The sequence below is a fragment of the Moschus berezovskii genome, chromosome 8 (assembly GCF_049115385.1).
Source record: "Moschus berezovskii isolate FMDL1 chromosome 8, NW_MosBer_1.0, whole genome shotgun sequence".
Classification (NCBI taxonomy): domain Eukaryota; kingdom Metazoa; phylum Chordata; class Mammalia; order Artiodactyla; family Moschidae; genus Moschus; species Moschus berezovskii.
The window spans coordinates 81,431,375-81,444,979 of record NC_142467.1 but is presented as its reverse complement, the minus strand read 5'-3'; the positions used below and the strand labels follow the sequence as shown (position 1 = coordinate 81,444,979).

General features: G+C 43.4%; 1 protein-coding gene across 3 annotated transcripts in view; it reads right to left on the bottom strand.

Moving 5' to 3' along the window:
- SNCAIP (synuclein alpha interacting protein) overlaps positions 1–13,605 on the bottom strand; it is a 164,733-nt gene that overhangs the window by 82,670 nt on the left and 68,458 nt on the right. For all 3 annotated transcript variants that reach the window (XM_088838795.1, XM_055430038.2, XM_055430040.2), the window contains one exon: positions 4,845–4,947. In XM_088838795.1, the coding sequence (XP_088694921.1) occupies positions 4,845–4,901 (57 nt within the window). In that variant the 5' untranslated portion in view covers positions 4,902–4,947. The remainder of the gene's footprint in view (positions 1–4,844; positions 4,948–13,605) is intronic.

Genomic DNA, 13,605 nt, shown 5'->3' with positions numbered 1-13,605 from the left:
TGAATTAGCAAGTTGAACACATCTTTGTGGGTTTTTCCCCCTAATGTTAGCATCTGAATTATATCCACTTAGCCCTTAAAGCAGATGTAAATTTATTGCTCCTGCTGCTGCTGCTGCCGCTGCTGCTAAGGTGCTCCTAGGTTACCTAAATAGACTGAGAACAATCATTTCAATATTTTAGAGGCTATGTCCACTTCTTTTCCCATGAAGACATTATATAGGACAATATAATCTGACACGTTTTAGGTCTTAAACCTGGATGAGATGGAACAACTATAAAATAATCTACCATGTTACAGAGGATGCCAGTTAGAGTAGAGTTTCTTTAGTTTTAAGTGGATTGAAATAGACCAGGATTGTTCATCCTCAGTACTGCCAGCATCTTAGGCTAGATAATTCTTTCTGGTAGGGTATTTTCTTAGGCATTTAAAGATGTTGAAATCCATCCCTGGTCTCTACCCTCCAAATGCCGGTAATACCTTCCCAGTTATGACAATCAAAAACATCTACAGGTATTGTTAAACGTCCCCTGGAGGAAGGGTAAAGTTGCCCCAAGTACTGGGGCTAAAAGCAGATATTCCAAAGACAGTGCTCCTAATTCAGTGGGTGACGCTGGGCAAGGTAAACAACATCTCACACCTCGGTTTCCTCATCTATAAAAGGAAAATAATAATTTTCCCTTCAGAGAATTATTGTGATTATTAAACAAGATAATGGTTATCCCCTGGGAAGTGCTCAATGTTAACCATTAGTTTATCAAATCTATGCAATTTAATTTTTTCCCTTCTGGTTTCAGTTTAAATGCAGGTTAAAGATCCAAACAATAGGAATATATCTAAAGGGGGTGAGTTTGAGTGCAGTTACACAATTGCAGATGGAGATCTTTACTTATGTTTCAGAGTGGTCAGGCTATAGAAGCTCAACTATTGCATAATTCTGAATCCTAATTCGCTAAATAGCTTCAGTTATTGCTTAACATATTTTATTATCTTTCAAGTGGAGATTCCTAATTCATCAAAATTATGGGCTGCTGCCAGATGACTCTTCTATAAACACAACTGCTCTATTGTATTTTTTTTAAAAGTCTTGACATGATGCCTGGTCTTTTCCCTGGAGTTCTTTCTTCACCATTGGTCATATAAATATTATTGTAGCATTCATTGAAGTAATAACAAAAGCTACCATTTTTAAGAGCAACTTACTGTGTGCCAAGATAAGTGCTTTCCGTATATTACTATTTCACTGAATCCTCGAAACAAGTTTAAAAATGAGGTGGGTATCTCAGCAAGGCAAAGTTACTGTGCTACAGCCAGCAAAGGTCAGGACGAGGTTGCAGCCCAGACTGGTGCCTTCAAAGCTATGTGCCACCCTGAACTGATAATCATAACATGTGTCCCTTTCTGAAACACTTTCTACCTTACTCCCACCATCCATATCATCATTCACTCCTTGCTTTTCCCCACTCAACTCAAGATACCTGGAGGGGAGTACTTTTAAAAGAACCCAGGCTGTGATCCACATTAATTACAGGGCTTCCCAGGTGGCTCAGTGATAAAGAATCCACAGGAGATGTGGGTTCCATCCCTGAGTCAGGAAGATCCCCTGGAGGGGGAAATAGCAGCCCACTCTAGTATTCTTGCCTGGGAAATCCCACGGACAGAGGAGCCTGGTAGGCCATAGTTGATGGAGTTGCAAAGTGTTGGGCACGACTAAGTGATTGAGCATGCATGCATAGTGATTTAAAAAGGGAGCGGGATACCACTCACTTCACATCCACCTTAAGGAGGACTAATAATTGTCTGAAAGCTGAAAGAGGGAAAGGTTAAATTCACATACAGGAAAAGGTAGGCAGATTCACCCATGGCTGAATAAAATGGGTTATTCATCAAACGCACCCCAGGAATCCAATTCTTACATAGAGTATGCATATTTCACTTAAGGGAAGGAGTAAAGTAGAAGAATAATACTGCTGCCAGAGGCATGTGAAGGCTATACTTTTGAGACAGTTGCCACTGGTGACCAAAAACCAAGACATCAATGGAAAGTAAGGTCAGAAAGTAGGTCCCTGTTGGCCCTGAGAAGAAAAGGCACATAACTTGTTCAGAAAAGCCACTTTCTCATCACATACTCTGAGAGTCAGCCCAACTGGGCTAGGGTGTAAGAGGCCAACATTGCTGTACGGCCTCTGGCAGAATAGACCATGTGGCCCAGGGTGAGTCACAAGAAGCTCTGAGCAAGCAGGAGACAATCCACTCACAGCAGTCAGGAGTCAGACTGGAAGCAGCAGGAGTTAGTGAGTGCAGAGGACACTTAAAGGTTCATCAGTCCACTGTACTACAGGATGAATCAGGGCCTCAGAGGTCAGCCTGCCCAGTCCTAAGCAATACATGACTCTTCCTTGATATCCCCAAAAAGTGTCCAACCCATGTTTTGAAAGCTCCAGTGACTTAAAGCTCTTATTGTTCAAAGACTAACAACTTGGCCATATTTCAGTCTGTGCTCTTGTGAATGTTAGTGCATGCAGGCTGTGGCAGAGCCAGGCATATAAAAGGGATTAATTATGTGCATTATGGACATCCACACCAATCGGGTTAATTACATTTACCCAGTGAATAACAGGAGAAGGCAATGGCACCCCACCCCAGTACTCTTGCCTGGAAAATCCCATGGATGGAGGAGCCTGGTAGGTTGCAGTCCATGGGGTCGCCAAGAGTCGGACACGACTGAGCGACTTCACTTTCACTTTTCACTTTCATGCATTGAAGAAGGAAATGGCAACCCACTCCAGTGTTCTTGCCTGGAGAATCCCAGGGACAGAGGAGCCTGGTGGGCTGCCGTCTATGGGGTCGCACAGAGTTGGACATGACTGAAGCGACTTAGCAGCAGCAGTGAATAACTTGGTAAAGGATAAAGGACAGAAATGGTGTGGACCTAACAAGCAGAAGATATTAAGAAGAGGTGGCAAGAATACACAGAAGAACTGTACAAAAAAGATCTTCACAATAGAGATAATCACAATGGTGTGATCACTCACCTAGAGCCAGACATCCTGGAATGTGAAGTCAAGTGGGCCTTAAAAAGCATCACTACGAACAAAGCTAGTAGTGGGGATGGAATTCCAGTTGAGCTATTTCAAATCCTGAAAGATGATGCTGTGAAAGTGCTCCACTCAATATGCCAGCAAATTTGGAAAACTCAGCAGTGGCCACAGGACTGGAAATGGTCAGTTTTCATTCCAATCCCAAAGAAAGGCAATGCCAAAGAATGCTCAAACTACCGCACAATTGCACTCATCTCACACACTAGTAAAGTCATGCTCAAAATTCTCCAAGCCAGGCTTCAGCAATACGTGAACTGTGAACTCCCAGATGTTCAAGCTGATTTTAGAAAAGGCAGAGGAACCTGAGATCAAATTGCCAACATCCGCTGGATCATGGAGAAAGCAAGAGAGTTCCAGAAAAACATCTATTTCTGCTTTATTGACTATGCCAAAGCCTTTGACTGTGTGGATCACAATCAACTGTGGAAAATTCTGAAAGAGATGGGAATACCAGACCACCTGACCTGCCGCTTGGGAAATCTATATGCAGGTCAGGAAGCAACAGTTAGAACTGGACCTGGAACAACAGACTGGTTCCAAATAGGAAAAGGAGTACATCAAGGCTGTATATTGTCACCCCCCCTGCTTATTTAACTTATATGCAGAGTACATCATGAGGAATGCTGGACTGGAAGAAGCACAAGCTGGAATCAAGATTGCCAGGAGAAATAGCAATAACCTCAGATATGCAGGTGACACCACCCTTATGGCAGAAAGTGAAGAGGAACTAAAAAGCTTCTTGATGAAAGTGAAAGAGGAGAGTGAAAAAGTTGGCTTAAAGTTCAACATTCAGAAAACAAAGATCATGGCATCTGGTCCCATCACTTCATGGGAAATAGATGGGGAAACAATGGAAACAGTGTCAGACTTTATTTTTTTGGGCTCCAAAATCACTGCGGATGCTGATTGCAGCCATGAAATTAAAAGACACTCCTTGAAAGGAAAGTTATGACCAATCTAGATAGTATATTAAAAAGCAGAGACATTACTTTGCCAACCAAGGTCCGTCTAGTCAAGGCTATGGTTTTTCCTGTGGTCATGTATGGATGTGAGAGTTGGACTGTGAAGAAAGCTGATCACCAAAGAATTGATGCTTTTGAACTGTGGTGCTAGAGAAGACTCTTGAGAGTCCCTTGGACTGCAAGGAGATCCAACCAGTCCATTCTAAAGGAGATCAATCCTGGGTGTTCATTGGAAGGACTGATGCTGAAGCTGAAACTGCAATACTTTGGCCACCTCATGCGATGAGTTGACTCACTGGAAAAGAGTCTGATGCTGGGAGGGATTGGGGGCAGGAGGAGAAGGGGACGACAGAGAATGAGATAGCTGGATGGCATCACCGACTCGATGGACATGAGTTTGAGTGAACTCCGGGAGTTGGTGATGGACAGGGAGGCCTGGCGTGCTGCGATTCATGGGGTCGCGGAGAGTCAGACACGACTGAGCGACTGAACTGAACTGACTGAGTGAGTAACTGTGACAAGAGAGAAACAGGCTGGAAGGGGAAGCCCAGTGAGGTTACACGCTTTCTCATCCAAGCTCAAACTAAATGAATTGGGATTCATTCACTTCCTGGTCAGGAAGGCCATCAAACCACACTTTGTCTGCCACAGCAGGATTTCTGTTATCAATTTCCAACTGTGGGTGGAAGAGCTTAGAATGTACGGACTACAACAGAGAAAGGAGCCCATATAGATTAAGGCAGAATTTCCTGAAAGCACTGCTTGCAAGGAGCAATACTTACAGAGATGTCATCACTGAAGTCAATTTCATCCAAATCAAGGTATTCAGGGGCTTCCATTATTCTTCTTTGCACATTTTGAGTAACGTCAGCTGCTTATAAAGTCCTGGACAAGAATGAAGCACAAAAGAAAAGCAAAAAGGTTAGCTGCTTTATAATCAGAAATCATTTTATTTAGACAAACCAAATGAGAAAAGTAACTGGTACAAGGGCTGCCTTTGAGCAAACTTTCCCGCTTGCTTCCAATGTCCCCAGCTTGGCTCTCTGTAAGCACAGCTCCTCCAGGCTCCCCAGGAGGGTCCCCAGTGGGTAGCCATGGGTCCTTCACTGTATTTCATTTGTGCCTGTTTGCCTTTGCCAGAACAGTAACTCAGGTCAGACTCTTTCCCTGGTTAAGACAGATCTAGCCCACATCTAACACTACACCATGGGGGAATGTATGGGCTTTGAGGATGGGGAGCAAAGCTTGAAATCTGAGGACAACTCTATTCAAATGTTTATGTGGGCATATCCTTGGATCCTGGGCATGGAATAATGAATTCAGCCTCTCCATGGTAATAACACAAGGACAGGGCAGATACTAACTAACCAACAATAATGAATATTTCAGAATTTGTAGGGCAACCTCCAGTTCACCCCTCAAAAAAAGGATCTAAACACAGATTTAAACCACAGAGTTACTGCATCGCCCCCTGCCTCTAACAGCTTTGCCTGCCAGTGCCAGAGGAACCTGACAGAGGCGCCAGAATGTCCTCGGTCAGGACTTGCCTCTGGGCAGCCCGCGGCAGTTCTTTAAATCCGTCAAGAAAGATACATCACCTCCCAGTTCATTTTCCCATCACTTATCATCACCACCATCGGCGGTGGCAGTGGCACCTACAGACGTCATGAATAGAAATAAAGGCCTCCTGCCAGTGCCTTGCTGGGCAGTTTTCTGCAGAGCAAACTTTGAGATGCTAAAAAAGATTCCATTTCCTGTAACTTGTTTTGCTTATACAAAAACTGTCTTATGCACTCAGACTTGAGAATCTTAAATAATTTATTTTTTCCTCTTTCAGATCTCTAATGAAGGGGTAACTTGCCAAAAAGTAAGGAATACATTATTGGAAAGTGAAAATAAATCTAGGCTGATGAGAATGAACTTATCAGTATAAGATCAAGATTGTAAAAATACCTAGTTTCTAAAGGAAAACTCTGACGGCACTGATTTCTCATTTTGAGGTTTTTTTAAAAAAAGTCTACAAAAATAGCATAGTTGCAGCAAAAGAGAGAAAATCACTCTTTGTTCCATACCTCAAATCCATCACTTGACTCAATTTTCCTTTTCTTCCCTTCCCACATGAATATACCATTTTTATATATATTTATAGTGGACACAGAGTTGATCTAAGAAAGGACTGGGATGTTATTACCATGTACAAATGTGATTATCCATTTAGACTATATATAAAAAGTTCTTCTGAAATCACAGAAGGTGTAAAATAAAATCAGTGTGTATTTGATACCTAAATTCAATTTTATTATTTATAGAAATCTAAAAATTGGTTTGTAAGCAAATTGCTTGGTACAAAAATGTATCACTTTTCCTTTAAAACTCAAAAAGCTTTTCAGAGAAAAACATGCACACTCACATTTGCAAATTACTCAAAATAACTTTCCCTTTCATTCTGGTGGATTCTGAGACAATCCAGACTTGGGATTCCAGCTTGTCAACCAACAGATCTTCTTTCAATTCAATTTCTTTTCACTAAATCTGTACTCCACAATGAACTGTTGATTTATAGACTCTATTCCCAAGGCTTTGGTGAACACAAAGATGATTCAGGGTGTTAGGATGGGGTACAGACAAACACAGTATCACCAGAAGCATGGAAATATGAGATGAAGTAGAAAAGCATGAGTCAAAGCTGGGGAACAAGTGGATCTTTCAATACATGAATATACAAAACTAAATGCAAAATGCAAATGACCACATCTTAACTAAAGTTAACAGTCATTGAGTCTGTTTGAGGTGGTATTGACATTATGAAGAACAATTTGCATTTGAGCATAGACATTCTAATGGAACATATCCAGTGGATAACATAAATCATGACAATGAGAAAATCTTTATATTTGGTCTTGGAGGTTGACAGTGAGATTCTTTATTCTAACAGACTGGAACATAAGTGTTACAACAGTTCCAGCCCATTACATGAAGGTCATATTTATCTCAGTAGGTTGAATAGTCCTGCCTCAGATTAAGTGGTCCAAGGCATACAGTATTTTTCTTTGTTTCCCAATGGACCCGTACATGCAGCCATCTCCTTTAACACACCTAATGCCATCTACAACACAATTCCTTCTGTCTAGCCTCAATGCTTCTTTCTTCCAAGGGGCCACTCTGGAATTATTAATCCTCATGTATAAGGTAGAGAAATCCCTGTGGTTCACCAAATCCGGGTCACATTCCCAGCATCAAGTCCATCTTTCAGCTGAGGGTGAGCCCACAGTTGCCCCAGTGGTCATTAAATCGTCTCTTCCTTCCCCATCTGCCCTTCCACAGAGCACCCAGGACCCTCAAGCACTCCCTTCTGAGGAATTAGGGATGTGATGGGAACAGAGTCAGGTTTAGAGCAGTCGCTGCAACTAATCCAACATAATAAGAAAACTGAGCTGGGCTGGGGATGTGCTTCCTCCTTGTGCTCTGTGGGCACCATCCCACCCCCCCACACCAGCCACAGCGGAAGCCAGCGAGCCCCCCTTTTCTGATGGCCTCACGGGCTCTGATGGAATAAATAGTCACAGAGGGCACACCCGAGGCCCAGGAGCCAAGTCTGGCCCACAGATGTGATGCGTTTGGCCCCAGCAGTGTTTCTAAAAAATAGACTCTGTTGCCAGCTTGTAGACCTTTAGTGATTTCACATAAAACTCTGGATTTCTGGCTTCACTTAAAAAATATCTGAAGCTCTGGCAGCACAGGTCTGTGTTCCCCACAATAAATAATCGGCTAGAGCTGAGCTGCCGCTGCCCTGTCTCGGGGACATGCGCTCCTCAGCTTCCCCCCTCAATCCCCATCAGTTCTGCTCATCCACACGTCCTGCCGGGCCTTGGGGGCATTTCAGCCTTTGACCCTTCAGAGGAATCCAGGATTAAACCTTAAGTGCCGTCCTCCCTGCTTTTCTTATTGGTGCCTCCAGTCAAACGGTATTTCCTTCATTTGTATTCTACGGTTGAAACTGTATTCTACGATTGTTTTGAATTCTCATACCACAACAGCAGTAAAACACAATTTCTCACAAATAAACTACCAGCATGTTACAATATGTGCTTTTCCACAGCCTCCATGTCATCTCACGGTATTAAAGAAAGGAAACCTTCACCAACACAATAAAACGTTAGGAGGCGGGGATTACATTTCCTTCCTTTTACAACCAGAGGAAGAAGAGGTCTTTGCCTTGTGGTCCCTGGCGTTGTGCAGGTACACAGAGCCACTTCACTATTGTGACTGGGGGAAAGGGCAGAAGTTATGCTCAAGGATAAGTCCAGAAAAGAGACTGAGACCATCCTCTGCGTGGCCAGCCCGGTGGCTTGGACCCAAGAGGGCCAAGCGGCTCCAGGCCGATGAGAGTGGGTCAACAGATACCTCAGCGGAAAACATTTTTCAGCCTCCCCAGAAAGGGCAGTCCAGCTGAAAAGCCTTTACATGAGATTTTCATTGCTATACATCATAGTTGGCCCTGGACCCCTCTGGGATCTCAGAGCCCATTCCATTTATAAATTTGCACAGCACCCTTACCCCATCAGCCCCGAGCCTACAAGCTGCAGTCCCAAGTTCCTTCTCTCCTCTTTGGCCCAATTCCTTCCCCTCAAGCACACTTCTTACAAGACCTGTCTACCCTCAGATACTGTTGACTGGTTGGAATCCTTCCTTTTCAAGGTCAGTTGGGCTTTTCTTGTCACTGACATGGGCAAGTTTTTTTTTTTTTTTAACAGAGGAAAATTTATGCATCGAACCTGGACTGGTCACTTATGATAATATACATGCTACAATTCCATTCTCTCCAATCATTCCACCTTCACCCTCTCCCACAGAGTCCCAAAGACTGTTCTAAATGCCTATGTCTCTTTTGCAGTCTCTTATACAGGGTTCAGGTTACCATTTTTCTAAATTCCATATATATGCGTTAATATACGGTATTGATGTTCTTCTTTCTGGCTTACTTCACTCTGTATAATTGGCTCCAATTTCATCCACCTCATTAAAACTGATTCAAATGCATTCTTTTTGATGGCTGAGAAATACTCCATTGTGTATATGTACCAAAGCTTTCTTATCCATTCATCTGCAGATGGACATCTAGGTTGCTTCCATGTCCTGGCTATTATAAACAGTGCTGCAATGAACATTGGAGTACATGTGTCTCTTTCAATTCTGGTTTCCTCGGTGTGTATGCCCAGGAGTGCGAGTTTTAATTCGTTATGCACTGAGGCACGTATGTCATGTGTTTCAGCTTTCTTTTTTAGGGCAGGGTGGAGAGGTGAAGGTGGAGAGTGGGCAGAAGTGGGAAAGCAGAGAAAGGGAAAGGAAACATTTTCCGATGGCTTAAGTCTACTGCTTTGGGTGGGAAAAATTACAGAGAGGAAAGGAAAACCAATATTAGGATGTGGGGACACACGACTGCGTGGCTGGGACCCACATGCCATGTAGAATCTATTGGTGACATGATGCACCCTTTCTCTTGATGTGTCCAAGGCACCAGAGAAACTTTACCCAAACTCCAAACTGATGCCAGTTAGAAGGGGAGAGAATAAAGAAGTACAACAATGAGCATCAACTGTGCACATCTGTAGGATTTTCCTGACTTGCACAGAGTTTTGATAAACTGCCAAGAACAGAAGTCCCTCCAGTGCCTATTAAAATGTACAGCAGGGGCTCTGGCCCTAATAGGTCTATCAACGCCATGTCACCTTCTCATGGGTGACCTCAGTGATGGCTTGACTGCTTCCTTCAAGGGAAGATTCAATTTAGGAAAGAGTTCCAAGTAACCAAGAGTCCAACTGAATAATAAAAAGTAGGCATCAATTTAAAAAATAGTCTCCCCTCTCCAGTATTAGGACTTTCAAGTGACATTTTCAATTTTTTTTATAGTGACTCGAAAACTGACTCTGAAAATAGCTCCAAATGAAGACTTACAAAATCTGTTGGGTAATGAATGGCTTAGAGTGGCCGACAAAATTTCTTTGCAGAACTACCCTCATTTAATGTACACATTCTGGTGTGCTTGGCTCATAAAAGGCTCGCTGATTTGCGACTATAGTCACAGATCACATAAACTGCTCTACTGAAATTCTTCTTAAAATGAATTGCCTCACTCCATTTTATAAGGAGTCAGCATGGACTCATTCTGAAGGCTCATGTTACACAGATTTCTCCTCTTCTGCCAAAGTCACTATTGCTACATTTTACCAGTGTACTAGGAGGCCTGGTAATTAAAAGTTAAGTTGGGCTTGTCAAAATAAATGAGCAGGGTACATTTGGTGATGAGGTAACCTTGGCTGATTTGCATTACAGCTTCTTTCTTTAGTCTTTAATTCACCAATAACTTGGGAAAACACCACACTTGCCTACACCCTGACACACACAGCCAAATTCGTACTGGGATACATTTTCAGTTTAAAAGCCTAGGCGTAGATATTGAACTTGGTTTCCTTCATATAACAAGAGTTCAAAAAAAAAAAAAATTGCAAACTGCACACTGGAAGGCTTGGGTGGAAAAAAGTAGAATATATAAAATGTCGTCCCCAGTTGGCTCAGTAGATTGGCTGGCAAGGAGGCAACTCATTCCAAATGCTGGATTCAGTTTCTCTCACTCTTGGATTCAGCAGTGGCCAGGGGCATGGCAGTCGCTGAATGCCTAGTATTGAAGCAGAAAGATGATAGAGGCTGGAAAGAGGTGACTGAAGGAGAGCCAAGAAGCACACAGGAGAGAAGGGGAGGGAGGCACAAGCTGTGCAGAGCTCAGCCTTGCCTTCATTTACGGCATGTTCCTGAGAGAACACGTGAGGTTAGACCAACACTACTCTCCAGGCCAGTATGGGGGGGAACAGTGCAGAAAAAGAGGCCATTACCATATACTGTGATCCTTGCTGGGTCACATACATACACAGGAGCTGGACATTTGCAGCAACATAGGTAGAACCAGAGAGTGTCATACTGAGCGAAGTAAGTCAGACAGAGAAGGAGAAATATCACATGACACCCCTCACATCTGGAATCTAAACAGAAGTGATACAAATGAACATCCGTTCCGTTCCGTCGCTCAGTCGTGTCCGACTCTTTGCGACCCCGTGGACTGTAGCCTACCAGGCTTCTCCGTCCATGGGATTCTCCAGGCAAGAATACTGGAGTGGGTTACCATTTCCTTCTCCAGGGGATCTTCCCAACCCAGGGATCAAACCCGGGTCTCCCGCATTAGAGGCAGACGCTTTAACCTCTGAGCTACCAGGGAAGCCCACAAATGAACATACTTAAACGAAACAAAGAGACGCACAGACTTAGAAAACAAAGTCATGGTTACCGGGAGGGTGTGGGGAAGGGATAGATAAGGACTTTGTGAAGGTCATGTACACACTGCTATATTTAAAATGGATAACCAACAAGGACCTCCTGTAGAGCACAGGGAACTCTGCTCAGTGTTATGTGCCAGCCTGGATGGGAAAGGGGGTCTGGGGGAGAATGGACACGTGTATACGTATGGCTGAGTCCCTTCACTGTTCACCTGAAACTATCACAACACTGTTAATTGGCTAAATCCCAATACAAAATGTTTTTGGTTTTTTTTTTTTAAAACAACAACAACAACACAGGAGCCTGAGTCACCTAACTGAAACCTTGTAGATGAGGGAAGTGTGCCCAGTAGAAGGGAGGTCTAAGTTGACACGTCTTTGTGCCCTGAAGAATACGAGGGCACAAACAGTGAGTGAGTCGATGGGGCAGGAGGAAGCATTCGGGGTGGAGCTGCTGTACGGGTGGAGGCCTGGAGGTGAGAAAAGTCCTGAAGCAGGATTTCCAGAAAGATGGGTAACACAGATTTAACACCTGCTGCTGTTTTTGCTTCAAAAAAATGGGTCTTGAAGGGTGATAGCTGGGGTGGGTCGTTAAGCACAGTGGACAGGAGAATATTTCCAAAGTCAGAGTATAAACAGAGCGTGTGCTGGAGTAACAAATTCTCTGGCATGTCTGGACAAAGTCCAAGCGAGTATTTGCTATCAAACAGGAGGCTTTAAGGTAATGTATTGAGCCCGCTCCAGCTCCAGGAAAGGGGAGCTGCATTTCCGGTTTGAACAACCACAAGGATTTATGAAGCCAAACTTTATACCAGGGGTAGGTCTGGGTGCTTTTACATATACTCTCTCACTCACAGTTCACCAAAGTCATAGGAGACAAATATCTTTACAGTCTCCTTCATGGAGCAAAGGAAACCAAGGCTCAGAGAGCTGCTGTGGTTGCCTCACATGCAGCCAGGGCTTCTGGTGCTAAGTTTGCTTTTTCTCCCTTATTTCAGCTTACCCAAACTGCAGGGGTAAAGTATGGGGTTAGCTGCAAGACTGTACAGAAAAACTCAACCAAACTTTTTGGCCAACTCAATAACACTTCACTTGTATCAGACATTTTACTTTTTCAAAACACCTTCAATATCTTTTTTAAATCATCAGTATATTTTATCTGACTTTATTACAAGTCCACAAGGGATGGAGAGGGTGTGCATCACAATTTGCAATCATATCCTTCCAATTTTAAGGATGGCAAAGCTCAGGAATGTTTTGGCCAAGGTGATGTACTCCTACATAGATAGGGACCAAGCAAGCTCAGACAAACCACTTCCCGGGATCAAGCCCACAGCTCTTCTTCTGATTTGCATCTTCAGTTCAGTTCAGTTCAGTTGCCCAGTTGTGTCTGACTCTTTGTGACCACATGGACTATAGCATGCCAGACCTCCCTGTCTATCACCAACTCCTGGAGTTTACTCAAACTCATGTCCATTGAGCCAGTGATGCCATCCAACCATCTCATCCTCTGTCGTCCCCTTCTCCTCCCACCTTCAATCTTTCCCAGCATCAGGGTCTTTTCAAATGAGTCAGTTCTTCGCATCAGGAGGCCAAAGTACTGGAGTTTCAGCTTCAACATCAGTCCTTCCAGTGAATATTCAGTATTGATTTCCTTTAGGATGGACTGGTTGGATCTCCCTGCAGTCCAAGGGACTCACAAGAGTCTTCTCCAACACCACAGTTCAAAAGTATCAATTCTTCAGTGCTCAGTTTTCTTTATAGTCTGACTCTCACATCCATACATGACTACTGAAAAAATCATAGCCTTGACTAGACAGACCTTTGTTGGCAATTAATGTCTCTGCTTTTTAATATGCTGTCTAGGTTGGTCATAACTTTGCTCCCAAGGAGTGTCTTTTAATTTTATGGCTGCAGTCACCACCTGCAGTGATTTGCATCTTAGACTGTCCTAAAACATGACTGTGTCTCTGAAACACATAGGCCAGAATTCCATAGGCATCCTCAGTCCTGAGCTGTACTGCTTTGGGTGTGCAAGAACCGTAACTCCAAATAAATTGCTCTTTCCTCTCTCCAGTAGAGTCTAAAGAGAATGGTAGGCATGATCATCTTTAAAGGAAAGTATATAGACCTTTGTGTACCTATCATACCTTATCCACAGGTATCCCTGAACTGGCCTATAAAGCATTATATTCCATAGCCAGTTGATTTAATA